Here is a 17,781-nt window from a genome sequence, read left to right on the forward strand (position 1 = left end):
AGAGGCATTTTTTTTTATTGATCCTCAGGTCACCAGAGAGAGTACAAGAAATAAATATTGATCCCATGAACGTGAAACGTATCCCATCATGACAGGAGACACACAGCCCGCCACAGACGGAGGATTAGCATCTTTTTTACACAATATAGAGCGGCTGGCCGATTTTTTAAATTGAAGTAAACAGCTGTAAGCAGTCGAGTGATTAGTCCTTCTTCTGAGGGAACGCTGCCTTCACAAGTTCATACACAACATATCCAGCTCCTGGAAGGAAAACAGGCCACGTTAGAAGCACCGGATGTTCAACAGGTAGATTAAAAAAGGTAGTTTGACTTGCAGATTAAATAACTTTTGGTTTCATGGCACACATTTTAATTAAATAACAGCTCATAAGTAGGATAAAGATAATACGTCACATTACTGAAGGTAAAAGACACCGTTGTCCTTTTTACTGTGACTTTACATTATTGAGGTGCCTCCTTCCTCAGTTTACCAAACTGCACACACAAACTACACATGAAAAAAATGCATTGCAGCAGCAAAGTCTTGTAATCTGCATAAAATCCTCACCTGCATATTGAAACTCAATTCATGCGGTGCTTATCTAAACACACTTCCTGCTCTGTTAATTGCAGCGTTTGCCACGTAGATTCAGTGTCACCTCTTGAGCAGTGCTGAAACTTAGTGCCAGCAACTCGAACAGTTTGTACAAAAGCACAACCAGACGATGAATATGTGTTAAATTACAGGTCATTAAGTCCCTCTAGCAGAAAAGAGCCACTGCAGAGCAGACTGCAGCCCTGAAAACTATCATCACCTGGGTGCTAGGTCACCTTCATTCTCACTTTTACCTGGGTGTCAACGTTTCCAGCTCTAACTTTTAGAGAAATTCTAAGTAAACCTTTCTCTCACCCAGGATAGTGAGAGCCATCGTTGTTCTGTACAGCAGAGCGTCGCTAGTGCCTCCTTTTAAATGAACCGGCATCCCATTATCCTCCTGCAAATGAGACACAGGTTGCAAAACTTTAGTATTTAATAAGCACCGTTCAAAATTAATGTATAAATGTTTTAACTTCTTCTCTTTTCTCCCCTCAACATCACACCCAAACAGAAAGAAAACCCCTTTGGCTGAATGTCCACAGAGTAAAGGATGTTTGAGCCACGTTGCCTCTTTTTTTTAAATGATAAAACATGTCAAAATGTCAGAAGTTTGAGGAAAATGAGCAACAAAAAGCATAGCAGACATCAAATGTGAACGAACTTCAAAAGACTTTTCACTGTCAGTTTTGTGTCAAATGTAAAAGTTTCCCTGTTTTTGGATAAAAAGTTGAGGTTAGAATCAATCACAGAGGTGAAATTACTTATTTTATTATCCTGGCGCTGCATCACTAAATATCAGTTAGCATAAATTTTCAAGTAATGCAATTTGTTCCAACTGTAGTCAACAGGAGAAGGAATATTTAATGACACAGCATCTGTAAACATTGCGGTTTGTGTGTGTAAGTGTAACACTGCATTTAAAATCATCAAGTCCAAATAAATAGAAATGTGCACTTATTTGTGATAATTTACTGCAGATGAGTACAGGTCGGAGTGTCAAATTGATTCAACATATATTTAATACTCTTAAAACGAATAGACTGACCTTTTGGTAAAAATGAAATGGAAAAAATGAAAAGCATGTGCAGTGTTTAGTCTTTACAGTTCATGCAGGCTGGATTCAAATCACTGCAGCAGCTGTTAATGCAGGTTTAAAAAGCATGTTCCAGCAGTCACTACAAGTGCCGGAGAACAAACCAGCCATGAAACTAGATTGTTTAGTCTACTATCCACTTCAGTAGCCGGTTAAATCATCTATAAAAGTTCTTTATTTTACGCAAGCAGTGATGACACTGAGCAGCGTCAGAAACTATGATCTACTTCCAAGCCTCTCTCAACATGAATTCCTACGATCCTAAGTACTGACAAGCTCAAAAGATACTGCATTTAGGCACATACACAGTATACAATGCATAATTAGTACTCCACCCAGTGAGATTGCTTTCACATACTGGCTACTTATCTTTGGAGCTAAAAAGGATTTCAGGGCTTCATGACAAGAACCAATGCTAAAGGAATGAAAACATGCGTCATTTACAATCATGTATGTGTCTACAGTGCTTATACTTTATCATATAGAGGAACCTTCAAACCCCTTCCTGTCTGGAGAACTGTAGCATGAAGTGGCAAAAAAAACAAAAACAGCCATAAATAGTCAAAACGAACAGGAAAACTGTTGTAGGGGGATATTCTTGCAGTGTTTGATTTTTTTTGCAACATATTTTCAAGGTTTGATCTCCGCCGACCGTACGTTGCTGCCAAAGAAAGAGGAAGTATTTGCTACTTGACCTCGTCAAAGGAAAAAGTAATTAAACATGTCTGCTTTTAGTCTTCGTGCGTGTTCTTATTTATTCCCTGTGGGATTCAAGACCTTTCAAGACAACTTTGAAGTCCTTTATTTGGACTTGTTAGGGGCTATAGGACGCAACATTTCTCTTAACTCTCACAGCCATGAGACGAAGGCTTAATCGCTCTGTGGCAGTAGTGTACCACTTAAGTTTGATCCTGAAAAAAAAAAAAAAAAAAAGGCTTCAATTATTTGGTAAATCCCACACTACATCAAAAATAATAACTTTTGAGCAGTCTGTTTTCACCCTGTTTAGATCATAGTTGGGCCCTACGTTCCCACAGTTCTAAGATATTTTTCCAAAATTAGGCCCTATGTTCCCACATTTCCTTTTTCATACATTTGTATCAGATTTTTTTTGCCCCCTTTCTCCCAATTTGGGAGAAAACCTATTACCTCCCAAACCTATTATCCAGTAGCAATGGACTACAGATAGAATGTAACCCTAAGATAGGGCCTAATTTTAAGAAAAATCTTAGAAATGTGGGAACATAGGGCCTAATTTTCAGTGAAAAAAAAAAAATTCTTAGAAATGTTGGACCATAGGGCTGACCCCACACTAACGTTACACTTGCAGCAGGTAACGGTAGCCTACCGTTAGCTAGTAGCTGGATTCAACACGGTTAAAATCGGACAGCTAAACGGTGTAAAAGTATGACTGCATTTCACTGGAGAGGATTCCAACAGAGGGATGTACAGCTGTCGGCCACTAAGGATATGAGCTAAAAGACACAAACTAACACTTGGTCACTGCTGTTGTCGAAAAAACACAGACGGGACTAAATGTTGCGTTTACTTAAAACTGGTAAACCTTGTATCGCAGTCATAGTTTTTGTAAAATGACCTTCTCTCATCTGATTGTCATATAACAGCAATGTACTGGTGGAAGAAGTTAGTTATATATAGTTATTAGATTTTTAATAAATCATTTAAAAAAGGAACACGCCGAGTTATTGAGACTTTAGCTTATTTACTGTAACCCCAGAGTTAGACAAGTCGATACATACCCTTCTCATCTCCGTGTGTGCTGCAACGCTGTGTGATGCCCCCAGCATTAGCTTAGCTTAGCACAGATCCTGCAGGTAACCGGCTCCATCTAGTCTAGATGGAGCCGGTTACCTACAGGATCTGTTGGATCTATGATTTTTTAGGTATGGTGAAGGGTATGTGATGATGTGGGGCTATTTTAATTCCAAAGGCCAAGGGAACTTTATCAGGATGAATAGTATCCTGGATCCATGAAATAACTGGCCTTTAAAAAATAAAAATCTGCCTGCCTCTATGGGAATTTAACATAAGGGTGTAGTGACCTATGTCCCCTGTATTTTAAGTAAGAACCTTCATTTATTTATTTACGATACATTATTCATTCACAAAGAAAATTGGTGTCCTTAAATGTTGGATTTTTCCTCATTTTTTTAAATTAAGGAATTAAGATAGATTTCCAAAAGATGATTTTTTTATTCCTCTTTTTAGTCAACTTTAGCGTGGGTGTATTCACTGCAAGTGTGCATCTAGTCATATGTCATACAAAAGGGGGAAGTTACATGATAAAAGAGAGTCTTATATTGTAGCAAATGTGTAAGTAAGCAGTGTACGGTCGTACCTGAAACATCTTCTGTTTCTGCGGGACTTTGTTGTCGACCTGCCGGCGGACGGAGCTGGAGATGGTCCGCCGCGCCACCTGCTGGAGCGCCTGGAAACAGCAACAAACCAGCAAAGTCAAGAGACCAGCGAGGACACGGGCTCAATACACCGGACTGAACCCGCGTCCGGACAAGTTTAAGGTTACATCACGTTTACATGGAAATGCAACCGACTTAAAGGCGAGAGAACGCTCCTAACTACCACGGAAGCTAAGCTAATGCTAACTCTTCCGGCCGGCGGCATCTTAACGTTTCCAGTCTTTGACCCCTAGCCAACAGTCTGTAGCTAAATGTAGCCACACTTTGCTTTTCGTCACTTATTTTTAGATCGTATATGTGCCCATTTAGTTGTATGATATGTCTACAATGGAAACGCAGGCATTAAGTAGAAAATACACTTACAAATACGTGTCTGTTCATCTTGACAGTCCGTCTGCAGTGGCTTTTCTTACATACACAAGGGCACGAGAAGATTCTACTTCCGCTTCAGCTTCTTCTTCTTCTTCGTCACTTATGCTGCTCACTCTGCTGCCACCTACCGTCTCAAAGGCTACGTTCAGACTGCAGGCAAAAGTGGCCCAAATCTGGTCTGATAATAATTCAAGTTTGTAGCTGATTTGACAATAACCACTGTATATTCTGTATATTCTAAAGCAGTGTTTCTCAAAGGGGTACTTTGGAGTACTGTAGGGGGTACGTAAGATTCCTTTTTTAAATGTTAATCAAAATACTACTACTCAAATATATAGTCATGCATAATTCATAAATTAATTTAGTCATGGATTCTAAACATTTGAAGTAACATTTAAGTGTGTTCAGTTACAAGCTTGTTAGGTAAATCAGACACTAATGGTGCAGAGCTGTAATGTACCTCTTTATATAGACTTCTTTTCTACCAAAAATGCTTTGCACTTGTCAGGGGGTACTTGGCTAACAAATATTTCAAAGGGAGGTACATCATTGAAAAAAGTTTGAGAACCACTGTTCTAAAGCATTTCTTCTTCATAAAACTTTGAATAGCAGCTGTGTTTCAAAGGCTCTGTGACACTAAATAAACCTGTTTGGTCTCAAAAGTCTAAAGCTACACGAGACTCGTAGTAAACCTGCAAAATGTCCCTGAAAGAAATGCTCCTGTGTTGTTAATTTAATTATTTTCTTTGGATGACCAACATGTTAACCTGACTCCGCCAGATGGATTGCTTCGCATTTGCTCGGCATATCCATCTGGGAACTTTCCGTTGGAGAACTTTTGGGAAGGGGCGGAAATACTGGTTAGCTGATTGGATGAACTATCTGTCTATCACCTATGTTGGTAACACTGTTTGTTGAAATAGTTCTTATCACGGTCTCCCCTAGTTGTAGATAGGCGGGCCAACGTATTTTTTGTGCATGCATCGTTTTAGTCCGGTGCAACATCAGCAGCGACGCCGCTAGTTAGCTTAGCGTAGTGAATGGAATCCTATGTTGCCGGTTAGCATGTTGTGAGTAACAGTGAGCAAACAAAAGACAAAAAAACACTACCTAATTACTGGCACTGAGACAAAAAAATGCATTGGCCCACCTATCTACAGCCAGGGGAGACCATGATAAGAACTATTTCAACAAACGGTGGAGTATTCCTTTAAACAACAATAGACTAGCTCAACTAAACCAAATTGCGTCAACAGCAACAGAAATTAACTAGGATTAATTAAAACCACAAACAAGGTCCTGGTGTTAAACTCAAGGCAAACAAGCCCCCAACTTGTTACGACCGGCTCACAGGCCACAACAAAAGAGGGAGATGCACAGCAACGTGACAATAATAAAGTGACATTTATTAAATAATGATGCAAACAAGAGAACCATAAGGTGTGATGGTCAGTATCAGTGATGAATGAAGGTGTATGGATGTAGTGGAGAATGGGAGGTGCACGTTGTCAGTAGTTAACAAAGGGAAAACTCAAACGGAGAGAAAACGGGTTGGTGCGCAGTCGGGAGAATGCGGCCTCCTGGTCTCGGTGCAGGCGGGGTTAAATAGTCTGGGGGGGACCGTCCAGGTGATCCCAGTCATCTCATTATCGCCTCCGCTACACCTGCAAGTTAACAAGACCAACCACAGTACACATGTAGGACAGGCCCAGGGCTGTCACACCAACAAACATGGCGTCATCTTTATGCATTTATTTTAAAAGATTATTTGTGTAGCTAGTGTTTGTGTGTATTAGTAGTAGTTGTTATATAGTTGTGAGGACTAGTTTCAGTTTTCTGACATCGCCACAGGAGTTTTTGTGTGTGTGTGTGTGGGGGTTGGGGGGGCAAGAACCTTACCTGAAATATGAAGCTATCCCTCGCTGCTGCAACAGTGAGAATTTCCCCATAGTGGGAATAAAGGGCTTTTCACACGGGGAGCCACACTTCGCCTTTGTAGTCGCGTGGATCCGCGGGATCTTGCTCCTCATGTGAAGGACAATTCACAAACATGTCATGTCAATTTTTAGCTATTTCTATTCTGTTGTATATGTTATAGGGTTAGATATGTAAATATGTACATACAGTATATAAATAGATTATCTAATTATGTGGATGTGTGAGGTTTCTTTTGTTTGACCTTTTGTTTGATCATAATTACTGATTCTATTCTATTTGTCTTACTATATCAGTAATTATGATCAACCAAAAGGTCAAACAAATGATAGAATTATGTTATTGTTAGAATATATTTGTGAGAGTAAGAGTAACAGGTTTGTAGAGATCATGATGCTGACCTTGCTGCCTTGTTTCCCAGGGTTATGAGAGGCCATCTGGTTTTACAGTGATTTAACATAAAGGGAGTCTGAGATTATTGCCTGAGAAAAAAGCTCTTCTCTGATCAGGGGGGGAACGAGGCAACAATGGTCAGTGTTTTGCAAGCGCGTGAATTGTGACACAAAGCTCTGTTGAGCTGAGAATGAGAGAACTCAGGGTCATGTTTTCATACGGTGTGTTACATATCGTTAGCCGGCTGGAGCCAGAAGATCGGGACTACATCCTGCTGAGAACAGCACCACGGATGGAGCAGAGAGAATGGATAAAAAGTGAAAGTTCTGGGTTAGCCGGCATCAGATGCTGGAGGATCTCTGTCTGTTTTCTAGGTTTTTAGTGATAGGCTATTTTGTCTTGACGTAATCTGATCCTTGTGCACAAGTTTATTGTATTTTGCAATATCATTCACTAAAGCTTGTTATTAACTTTAACTGGACGAATCTGGAGTCTTATTTTGAATCCTGAGTTTTATTGATCTACCAGACAACGAACACAAAAGGTGTGGGTTATAGTGACCATAGAACTGGAGTCAGATTAAGTCTGGCCATTTGGGTCGGACCAGAATTTGGTTTTCGGTCACTTTTATTCCTTCATTATACAGTTTTACAGTTTTTCCTCTATTTGCCACACAAGCCATTTACATATGGGGGTTTCCGTGTACCGTCTTCCAGTGCCACCCTGCCAAGACTTTTCGCCACCCCTTTTCCTCTGCCACAGTGTGACTGTATTTCACTGTAGATGATTCCAGCAGCGGGACGTCCAACAGTCTGCTGCTAAAGCTATGATCTAAAAGACTCAAACTAGAACTATGGCCACTGCTGTTGTCTGAAAAACTAAACGGACGGGACAAAATGTTGCGTTTCCTGGTAAACTGGTATCTGTTGTGGAATTTTCCTCACGTTACTCTGTCCTCTCCTCTGTGACTGTCTGTCAACATCTAGAAACTAAGCCACGCGGTGCAGGGAACAACTCTGACAGTGGTTTACAGAGCTTTGAACAACAAAAAACTTTGATACAGAGCATTCTATATACTGAATGAATCATTTGAAATATCGCTCGATCACGTGAATTTGATCGTGGGAAGCCAAAATCGTGATTAAAATTTGATTAAATATTATTATTATTATTGACATTTATTTATTGAAGAGGAATAACCCCTTGAGATTAACCATCTCGTTTTTGAGGGGGTCCTCGAGTCCAGGTACAGAAATTGACATTTACCTTACAGCGGCAGTCAAACATAAAAACAAAACAAAAAAACAACAATAAAAAACAACTTAATTTACAATAATGGTAAGTGCAGAAATATATAATACATAACTCATACAAACAAGACATTCACTCATACAAGACTCTCCAAAGGTTGCTCACTCATCCCTCAACAAAGTAAACACATGAAATATGTATGTACCAAAACACACATCTAGACACCAGTAAACACGTATGCACACATAAATGTAAATGTAAGGGATAAATGCACCATGCTTAAAATAGGTTTCATTTAGTCCCGTTTAAGGGTATCAACTCTATCAGTGGTAACCACTCTAGAGCAGTAGTGAAGTAGTGGCCACCAATAATGCTCCAGCATCTGTCCTGACCTTTGCACTCAAACCAGCACATAGATCTCAAAAATTAAAAACAATTGCATGTATTCTGAAGATGTTGAGCAAGGGCATTTTTAAACATTGGAAAGGAAGTCAAAGAGCGAATTGAAATTGGAAGTTTATTCCACTCATAAGGTGCTATGTTGAAATGCATATCTTCCTATTTCTTTATTGATTTGAGGAATGAGAAAATAAATTTGGTTATTGTGTTGCAAGTTATAAAATGAGCTAAAAAAGATTAGATTTTGTTTTAAATAAGAAGGATAGTCCATATAAATAAATTTAAAAATAAATTGTAACCAATGAAAACGCCTTCTTTCTGGTAGGGTCAGCCAAGACACTAGATGGTACATTTCAATGTGCAGCCCTACTTTTGATAGTCACAATTTGCAGGACTTTTTGGAAGAATAATAATATGTCTTGGCTTCTCTACCCCTTTATAAAAAAATATTTTATAACGATGGAGTCTAATCTCCAAAGACTCTTTACATTTTATATTATGCATATGTACAAATACACCTTTGCATATCTGCAACAAAGTCTCTCCTGATTGAATTATTTTTCTGTCATGTATCAAAGGGTATTGTACACATCTTTGGGATTCCCTTTCTTCTATTATTTTTTGTGTTTGTAATATAGGTTCTTCCCCCTCAGCCTGGTTTTTTCGTGCATTTTGTGAGTTTGCCCTGGGAATCAATAAATTCTTATTGTCTCATTTAAGGGAAAATATAATAACATCGTGAACATCAGGCTGAGAACTCAAAAGCTGGAAACAATCAGCCAGAGAAACCCGTTTCAATTTAAATTGACAACTTTATTCTTTGAAAGCAACAGCACAACACAGATGGAGTATCAAAAGAAATGTCAGTGCTTCTCATGACTGCAGGTAACGACGTATCTTGACGAAATGTATTAAAAGAAAAAAAAAATACATTTTTCACTTGGTACATTTCAACATGCAGCATCTATTTTAATAACGTACAACCTCAGCTGCAAAAGAGCTGAAGATGGCAGGATTCGGGTGTAAAACTTGTGTGCATTAGCTTCACTGTTAACAGCGGAAAAACCCATTGACATTTAATCACATGTATTGCATTAATTTTAGTATTCTATCATGCTGCTGTGCTCATATTATTATTGCATGTAAACAACAGTGAAAGAAGCCACGACACCGTGTCAATGTACATTTTCTGGATTCGACATACACACACTCAAACTTTAATCCCACTTTAGACTCAAAAACCCCTGAGGTCTGCCGTGCAAATATTAGCTTTACAATGGAAACATTTCTTAAAAATAAATACAAAACAAATAACCCAAACATGTCAGATGTAGAGCTCCCAAACATTTTGTGTTCCCCTCCGACGTGGAACTTGCTCGAACGCGTTTTATACTGCGCTGACGTCACAGACAAATAAAAACGAGGCACAAAGACGAGCCGCTCGAGAAGCTCAATAAAATCACATTTACATCTCAGCTACCCAGCATGCAACTCGGGACTCAAGAACGACACTCCAGCTCACCGTAACCAGCTTGGAGCCAAGAGAGAGAGATCCTATAAAAAGGTTTTAATCAGGATTTAAGGATCCTGGTTTGGCTTTAATTTGATGTAGCTGATACCAACTGAGCATTAAATCACTCTACAACTACACAGGATTCATCTCATTAGGGCCGTAGCCAGACTTCTTTATATACTCATTACTGCTCAATCACATGTTCTGTGAGAGTGATGGACTAAATGCTTATTAAATGCATTCTCTGTAATGCCAGGATATAGTATTAAATACATTTCTTCATTTTTTCCGTGGTCTGAAGCTGTCGAATGTGAGAAGATTAGGTTATACTTGAAGGTGTCTACATAAGAGTGACATGACACTGTCATGAACTTGTCATAAACGGTTATGACAAAACGCTTCTGTCAGACAGCGTCATTCGGTTTTTGTCATGACAAGTTATGGTTATGGTCAGGGTTAGAGTTAGGATTGGAGTACATGTGTTCATGACCGTGTCATGTGTTCATGACCGTGTCATGTCACTCTTATGTAGATACCTTAAAGTAAAATGTTACCGAAGATTATTCTTTCTGTGTCCTACTCCTAAATATCAAATCCAATTAGATTAACTCTTAACGAAATATTAAAACCTGCCTCTAATGATGGGACTATTCCCATGCTCTACTCGTTTGCTGTAATCATCCCTTCTGTCCTGTCTTTGTAGTGGAGCGCTTCCTTTTCGTAGACCCAACTGAAGCTGCAGCTAATCAATATTTTCCTTATCGATTCAAAGGATAGTTACGGTCTTGCTTCATGGTTTGGTTCATCACATGTCAGAAAACCATAAACCCCGACAGCCACGTCTCATTTACTATGGTAAAAGACTAAAGATAACCTGCACATAGTTCCATGTCAGAAGCTGGAACCAGCTCATTTTTACCCTCATCTTTTACAGTGCAGTGACCAATTCACTTTCAATGGACATACACAGTAGAGCCCGACCGATAAAGGATTTTTAAGGCCGATATTGATACAAATATTCCAATATATTGGCCGATATATATATATATTTTTTTTTAAATCCAGAAACGTGCAACAAAACATAAACAGATTTCCCTAATATTAGTTATTTGGATTATTTATGAGTCCTCACTAAAATATTTTGATAATGCAGTTTAAAAATGAGTATGTATTGTCACAGCAGAACAGAGGAACATCAAAATATATTAAAGTTCTGATACATAAAATGTATAAAAATACAAACTTAAGATATTAAACTTTAGGTCCTTTGAACAAAAACTAATAAATAAATAAAAAAAAAATAATAATCAGTGTTGCCAACAGGGAGGTGGTAGAGCGCCCTCTGGTGGACAAACTACGCAACGCCAACACTCAGAACATGGTTGGAGGGGGTTTTTGTCAGTTTTTATTTAGTTTTTTGGAAGTTAAGTTTGGAAAATGCCTAATATCAGCCAATAATATCGGCCTGCCAATAATATCGGCCTGCTGATATATCGGTCGGGCTCTAATACACAGTGACCGACTGGGATCAAAAAGTGGCCCCGGCATTTGCCCAAATTCCAGATGGCCAGTCTGTCACTGTACATGCAGCGTGAAAGTGTTGTATTAATATATCATTTGTATGCAACTATAGACTATGTATTGAAACTCTTGAAACTCTTCCTGCAGTCATATTCCACAGTTGGTCTAATTCTCAAAACCTACCACATTAAAACTTACTTTCCCCAGTCCTCGAATTAGGATTTTTTTATTTTAAAAAGGCAGTTAATAGGGTGAGACGTTAGTGAGAGGTGAGACTCGTGCTTATCATGCTCATGTTACCAGGAGGGAAGATCTTTTAAAAACTGTTCAGATGTCGACTGTGGCATCAAATATTTGGCTACGTTTCCATTCACTTTGGCAAATAATCAGCTGCCGTCAAGCGATTTGAAACCCTAAAATACCCATATTTTGGCCACTGAAGACGTTAATTTGTTGTATTACATTTATTTATTTTTTTTATGTATCTACCAGTGGTGCCTGTGGACGATAAAGTTGACCCTGACGGATGTGCTCACTGCAGCAGGAGGAGGAGGTGAGCTGGAGGCCGCCGCCTCAGTTGGAAATGTCGGCGCTGTTGTTTCGGTTGCCGCATTTGTGGTGAACGATGAGCAGGACGACGCCCAGGAAGAAGCAGACGGAGCCCACCGTGATGTACGCGATGCCCAGGAACGGGTTCTTGCCCCCCATCCAGGAGATGGTGCTCAGGATCACGCGCTTCCTGCCCTCGAAGCTGCGGACGGGATAATCTGGGTTCAACTGGTTAAAGGTGGGAACAGTGGGGCGCAAAGCCGACCCCCCTACAAAGGAACAATGGCTGGGTGGAGTACAACAGGGTTTCTCAAATGGGGGTCAGTGTCTCCCTAGTGGTACTTTGGAGGACTGCAGGAGGTAACGTGACATTTTTTGCTAAATGTTTTTCAGTTACAAAGCTGTAGTTGTAGCTGTAGTTGCTTTTTTCAAAGTTTTTGAAGTTTGTCACCTTTTTATGAAGGTTTTGTCGTTTATTTTGACCTATTCATGCCTTTCTTCCTGACGTTTTTCTACTGTACATCAAATTAAAGTTTTTGTCACTTTTTTCGAAGTTTGTTGCTTATTTGAATTTTTTGTCACTTTTGTCATCGCCAAATGAGTTGCTACAAAGCTAAGTCAGACTACACTTTTTTCTACCAAAAATGTGATGTTTTTGTCGCCTTCATTGGACCTATTCTTGCCTTCCTTCCACTGTCTTTTTTTTGTTGCTTTTGGATGTTTTTGTCACTTTTTTTGACCTCCTCGTCTTCCTTTTTTCTACTGTCTCCCCCCCCAAGTTTGTCACATATTGAAAGGTTTTTTTCCACTTTTATCCAAGTTTTTCCACCCGCTTTTTTTTCATTTTTTGTCACTCTTGTTGACTTACTGTTGCCTTACTTCCTTATTTCTACCCTCTTTTTTTCCAAGTTCTTGTTGCCTTTTAAATGTTATTCAGTTACAAGGCTGTCCTTCCTTCCTTCCTTCCTTCCTTCCTTCCTTCCTTCCTTCCTTCCTTCCTTCCTTCCTTCCTTCCTTCCTTCCTTCCTTCCTTCCTTCCTTCCTTCCTTCCTTCCTTCCTTCCTTCCTTCCACCGTCTTTTTTGCTTTTGGACGTTTTTGTCACTTTTTTCGTCCTACTCTTGTCGTACTTCTCTCCTTCCTTTTTTGTGCTGTCTTTTTCGCCCCAAATTTGTCGCATATTTATAGTTTTTTTCCCCACTTTTCTAAATTTTTTGTCATTCTTGTCGACCTAGTGTTGCCTTAATTCTTTCTACCCTCTTTTTTCCAAGTTTTTGTTGTTTTTTTCCAAGTTTTTTAATCATCATTTAAATGTTATTCAGTTACAGGGCTGTTATTTAGTATATCTACCTCTGACATCGTTGTGTTGTTCCTCTTTATATAGACTTTCTTTTCTACTAAAAATGATCTGCGCTGGTCAGGGGGTACGTGGCTTAGAAACACAATTCAAAAGGGGAACGCTATTTATGGAAGTTTGCCAACCAGTGACATAAAGGATACTGTAGACGACCTCCAGAGTGTAGTTTCCTCGGGGCAGAGTTGGAACCATGCTGCTCTTCTTGTTGATGATGCGGTAGAGTTTGCGGAAGGTCGGCAAGGCGGCCGTTCTCATCCACACGATGAAGTCCTCGTTGATGAAGCCGTTGTTCCCCGGATCAGCGTCCAGCTCGTAGACAGGCCTGCGCCAGTTCACCGGCTTCGTGGTACCTGAATCAGAAGGAGGAAAAAAAGACTATTTGTCCAATTTTTATATCTAAAGAAACACAATGTATAAAAGGCACCATTACCTTGTATCTCACGTTATGGCTCCGTAGCAGACGCTTTTGTAAAAATAGGCTAACGACTGTCACGACCACGTGACTTTCTGTCGCATAGACTGATTGGATAACATGGGCTCCGGAATAAAAATAGCTGTGCTACGCTGCTATACTTACATGTGCGCTATATAGTTTTTATATTACTATGCCTACATTATTCTCTTATATTGTCCACATTTGATGCTGGTCTCTGGACTTTATCCTTGCACTATTGGACTTATTTGCACTACCACTATGACACACACTCTCATAGAGCACCTTACCATGCAGACTGACTCACAGGGTCAGTCCCTGCCCTGTCACTGTTTTTTTATTTAGTATCTTTTCTTTAATGGTCCATATTATTCATGTGGATTTGTTATTTTATCATCCTGTTTACAATGTACGTGTATGTTATGTGTGAGGTATTTAAGCTACTGGGACCTTGAATTTTCCCTTGGGGATCAATAAAGTATCTATCTATCTATCTATCTATCTATATGACAATAGCAGACTTATTAGTTTTACAGACATCCTGAAGCTGATTGCAGAAAATCACTTCTCCCCCTCCAACATATTGGTGAGAGATGACCCTGACGGGCTCCTGCCGATACCTTGAAAAGCGGCTGTGAGGTTGGGGTTGCCTCCGGGGTTTCCGAACTTCACATGCTTGTCGGTCCACCAGGCGATGCCCGTAGTGTTCAGAGGAATCGGGATCCTCGTGCCGTTGGGGTCGTTGTAAAACAGCTCCAATGTGTCTGCCGTCAAAGGAGAAGACAGTTGATTAGAAAGAATTCTTCACAATCACACTCCGAGCTTTTGGTTTTGGGGTCAACAGGACAGGAAACTGGCTCACCGTTGAACATGCTGTTGGCGATGGCCCCACACGGAGCAATAGGCTTGTTTTCATGAAAAGCGTACGGCTCACACTCCTTACTGGGACTCTGTGAATGATTAGGAGGAGATTAAAAGATAAATGGCACCACCTGCAGGTATGTGTGTAAACAGAAATTGATCAGCCTAAAGCGTGATTTATACCCTGGAAATCCAGAGTTCTCGCGAGAGCACAATTTGAAATTTGCTCAGCGAGTCCCTCTGGCATTCAGTAATGATGCTCATTAACGATGCCCTTGTAGCCGAGCTGCACCAATCGAATCGGTGTATCTGATATAGGCAATATTATTTTTTTTGCATTTAAGGCCTTTATAGACCTCTTTCACGGCAGACATGTTGACATGTCATAGTAGGAAAAGCACAGGTTAATGATGGCTGAATGCTGACTCACTGAAATATCTTACTGGGACACTTGATGGAACTGAGCCATCGTTAAGGTTATCAATTTCAGCTGTGCTTTTCCTACTATGACAAGTCAACATGTCTGCTGTGAAAAAAAGGTCAATTTTCATTGGACAGCTGAAGCCATGAACGCATTCTACCAGCATTTGGCTGGGAGATGGTGCTATATTTTGAACCCTGTGTGTTATCAGAGATGTCATGTGGAAGGGAGTCCCTACCATGAGGGAGTTAACGTCTCCATTCAGCTGGCTGTCGTCTCTCGACTTGACGTAGCGTCTGTGGTTTTGGTAGAAGTTGGAGAGGCCGTAATACACGTAGACGTTGCTCTGTTGAGTAAGATAAACGTATAAAAGACACACTGTTCAAACTGGCTGTGGGAACATTTATTACAGAAAGTATTGGGAAGTATGTTTTTTGCTCACCTCATATGGCTGGTCCAGGTAGAAAGGTATGGTGCAGGTGCAAGGCCTCGTGCTGTTCCAGCTGAAGTTCTGGGAGCAGTTGAAACAGGGACTGGACATGTCGACGCCTGTGTAATCCACCTGTAGACACCGAGAAAGAAGTGGATCTACACGGCACTTTTCTAAACAGTAGCTACTAGGGCTGCACTAGTGGCAATTTTAGACCCTTTTTTGGAACCCAAATTTCATCTCAGCCCCCCTAAAAATTATAATAATAAAAATAATAAAAATCAATTTTAGTGCTTCAAGTTAGAGTTTGCAAACGTGTCTGTAAGTGACAGAAGACAAACAATTACAGGTTGAAACAAACAGGTTCAAATATCCTGTGTCGCTGTCGCCAATCCTATGCACCTGTAACCTATGAAAGTAAAAAATAAAATACTTATTTATTTATTGTTTACACATCATTATCAACACACTTTTGCAATGCACTGTATCCAATATTTGTGTTAAACCATTCTGAATTAAATATCGTGGTTCTGCAGAGACGTCCCGGCCAACAAATCGTATCCTGCAGTCTAAAGAAAACAATCTTTTGTTTGGTTCCTTGCAAAAAAAAAAAATCACACTATAGTCAATTTAATTTTAATATCTTTCAACAAGAATGAGAATAACAATACAAAAATGATCATTCCCTCCAATATCGTGAATCATATCGCTATCAATCAAAAATAATCGCAATTAGAAACAGTATCCTGACTGAACGTGGACATAATGCCATTCTGCGATTATCCTTACTTTAATATTAGTCTAAAAAAAAAAATCTATTTCTGCTTTTTAACTCAAGAATTAGGTATAATTTCATATAAATGAGGTTTATTGACCACGAATTCCAAAAATAAGACGATGCATAGTCGAATGTAACGCAAGGGTTAACACTAGAACGAAAAGAAAAAATGAAGCAGATGAAGCCAAGGACATGGACTTTTTTAAGTCTATCCAAATTATTAATAATAAGAAAACTATTTATATAACTGATCTAGTGCAAGATTTTTTCAAGGAAATGTGATTATATAGCCTTCTTTCCCTTTTCATATTGCCATTATATTGTTTATGTATTTTGTTTTCATTATATATTAAGTGCCCATTTTAATTTTATATATTTTTTATTTTATCAATAAGGTTGAGATGTTCCCTGGATGGAAATGTTTATCTCTGTATATGATGCCGAATTGTTCAGAAAATGTATAACATGATTGTAAAGTTTTGCAAAAAAAAAAAGTCAGCTGACAACACAACGTTGTATAGGTTAGACTAGCTAGCTAGATGTTGATTTTATTATTGAAATGAAAGCTGATTTTTGGTCACACGTGTGCCGAATTTACCGGAGGAACATGACGTTTCAGAAGATGTTGAAGTTAAATTACAGAAGACGTGGAAATCTGCCGATATGCAAGGTCAGCAAAAATTGCACAGTTTTTAAATGGAATTTGGCGTGAGTGGTCGGAGTTGTACAAGCCAACTCAACGGGGAATGTGAATATATTATTGTGTCGCTGCGTCCTTGTGTGTTTCACAGCTAATCCAGGCGTGCCATATAACGTTACCTCAAACTCCTTGATGTTGTTGGACGTTACGAACAGGCCGATGCCGATGGGAATGAAGAGGAGTCCGATGATGAAGAAGGCAGGGAGCACGGTGCCCGCGGTGAGGATGGGCTGCCAAGCGGGTAGTCTCTGCTGTTTAAACGCAGTGTTCTCGGGCTTCTTGCTGCGCAGAGTCCCGCCGCCGGGCCCGGACACGGTTATATGTCCATCTTCGTCTTTGGCGTTATAACTAGACGCCATCATGATCGCTGCCCGAAATCACCAAGTTGTTGCTAGCGCCGTTAGCTCCACCAGGAAGTTTACAAACAAGGATATGAACGCACCACGCGGTGACGTCACGTCACGTCACTATGTAGGATTTTTTTTTTTTGTCACTATGTAGTTATGGAGCTTAACTATGTAGTTACATAACTAAATAGTTGAGCAACTGAAAGAATTACATTTTAAAATATTGCACAATTTTTATCCAACTAACAAATTTGTTTCAATATTTATATGACAATAAATGTGAATTTTGTAAAATTGAAGAAGTTCTGGAAGAAAATTGAAAACTATTTCAATATTCAAAAGAATCACGTAATTAAACTGGAAGCAAAATATGTTATTATTAACTATTATAACA

The 17,781-nt window shown here is 39.5% G+C and overlaps 2 protein-coding genes across 2 annotated transcripts; both read right to left on the reverse strand.

Moving 5' to 3' along the window:
• Window positions 1–4,608, reverse strand: LOC114573187 (cytochrome c oxidase subunit 7A2, mitochondrial). The gene is made up of 4 exons (XM_028605190.1): window positions 4,492–4,608; window positions 4,050–4,139; window positions 910–994; window positions 1–261 (listed from the first exon to the last, which is right to left on the reverse strand). Exons 1-4 carry the CDS (start codon window positions 4,507–4,509, stop codon window positions 203–205), a joined length of 252 nt encoding a protein of 83 aa, XP_028460991.1. The 5' UTR covers window positions 4,510–4,608; the 3' UTR covers window positions 1–202.
• Window positions 4,609–11,574: 6,966 nt separating this feature from the next.
• LOC114573661 (cell cycle control protein 50A) lies at window positions 11,575–17,503 on the reverse strand. Its single transcript, XM_028605946.1, has 7 exons — window positions 17,160–17,503; window positions 15,575–15,694; window positions 15,371–15,478; window positions 14,713–14,800; window positions 14,471–14,614; window positions 13,561–13,767; window positions 11,575–12,279 (listed from the first exon to the last, which is right to left on the reverse strand). The coding sequence occupies exons 1-7, from the start codon at window positions 17,400–17,402 to the stop codon at window positions 12,086–12,088; spliced, it is 1,104 nt and encodes a 367-aa protein (XP_028461747.1). The 5' UTR covers window positions 17,403–17,503; the 3' UTR covers window positions 11,575–12,085.
• Window positions 17,504–17,781: the final 278 nt, after the last annotated feature.

The sequence above is a fragment of the Perca flavescens genome, chromosome 18 (genome assembly GCF_004354835.1).
Source record: "Perca flavescens isolate YP-PL-M2 chromosome 18, PFLA_1.0, whole genome shotgun sequence".
NCBI classification, from domain to species: domain Eukaryota; kingdom Metazoa; phylum Chordata; class Actinopteri; order Perciformes; family Percidae; genus Perca; species Perca flavescens.

What these genes read in the sequence shown, in the direction of transcription:
- LOC114573187 (XM_028605190.1), bottom strand. An exon ending in AGAAACAGAAGATGTTTCAG is followed by an intron (nt 995 to 4,049) that starts GTACGACCGTAC and finishes TCTCATTTGCAG; the next exon opens with GAGGATAATGGGATGCCGGT. An exon ending in GATGGCTCTCACTATCCTGG is followed by an intron (nt 262 to 909) that starts GTGAGAGAAAGG and finishes TTTTCCTTCCAG; the next exon opens with GAGCTGGATATGTTGTGTAT.
- LOC114573661 (XM_028605946.1), bottom strand. Translation starts at nt 17,402, where the DNA reads ATGATGGCGTCTAGTTATAACGCCAAAGACGAAGATGGACATATAACC. An exon ending in ACCTGGACCAGCCATATGAG is followed by an intron (nt 15,479 to 15,574) that starts GTGAGCAAAAAA and finishes CTTACTCAACAG; the next exon opens with AGCAACGTCTACGTGTATTA. An exon ending in GAGACGTTAACTCCCTCATG is followed by an intron (nt 14,801 to 15,370) that starts GTAGGGACTCCC and finishes AATCATTCACAG; the next exon opens with AGTCCCAGTAAGGAGTGTGA.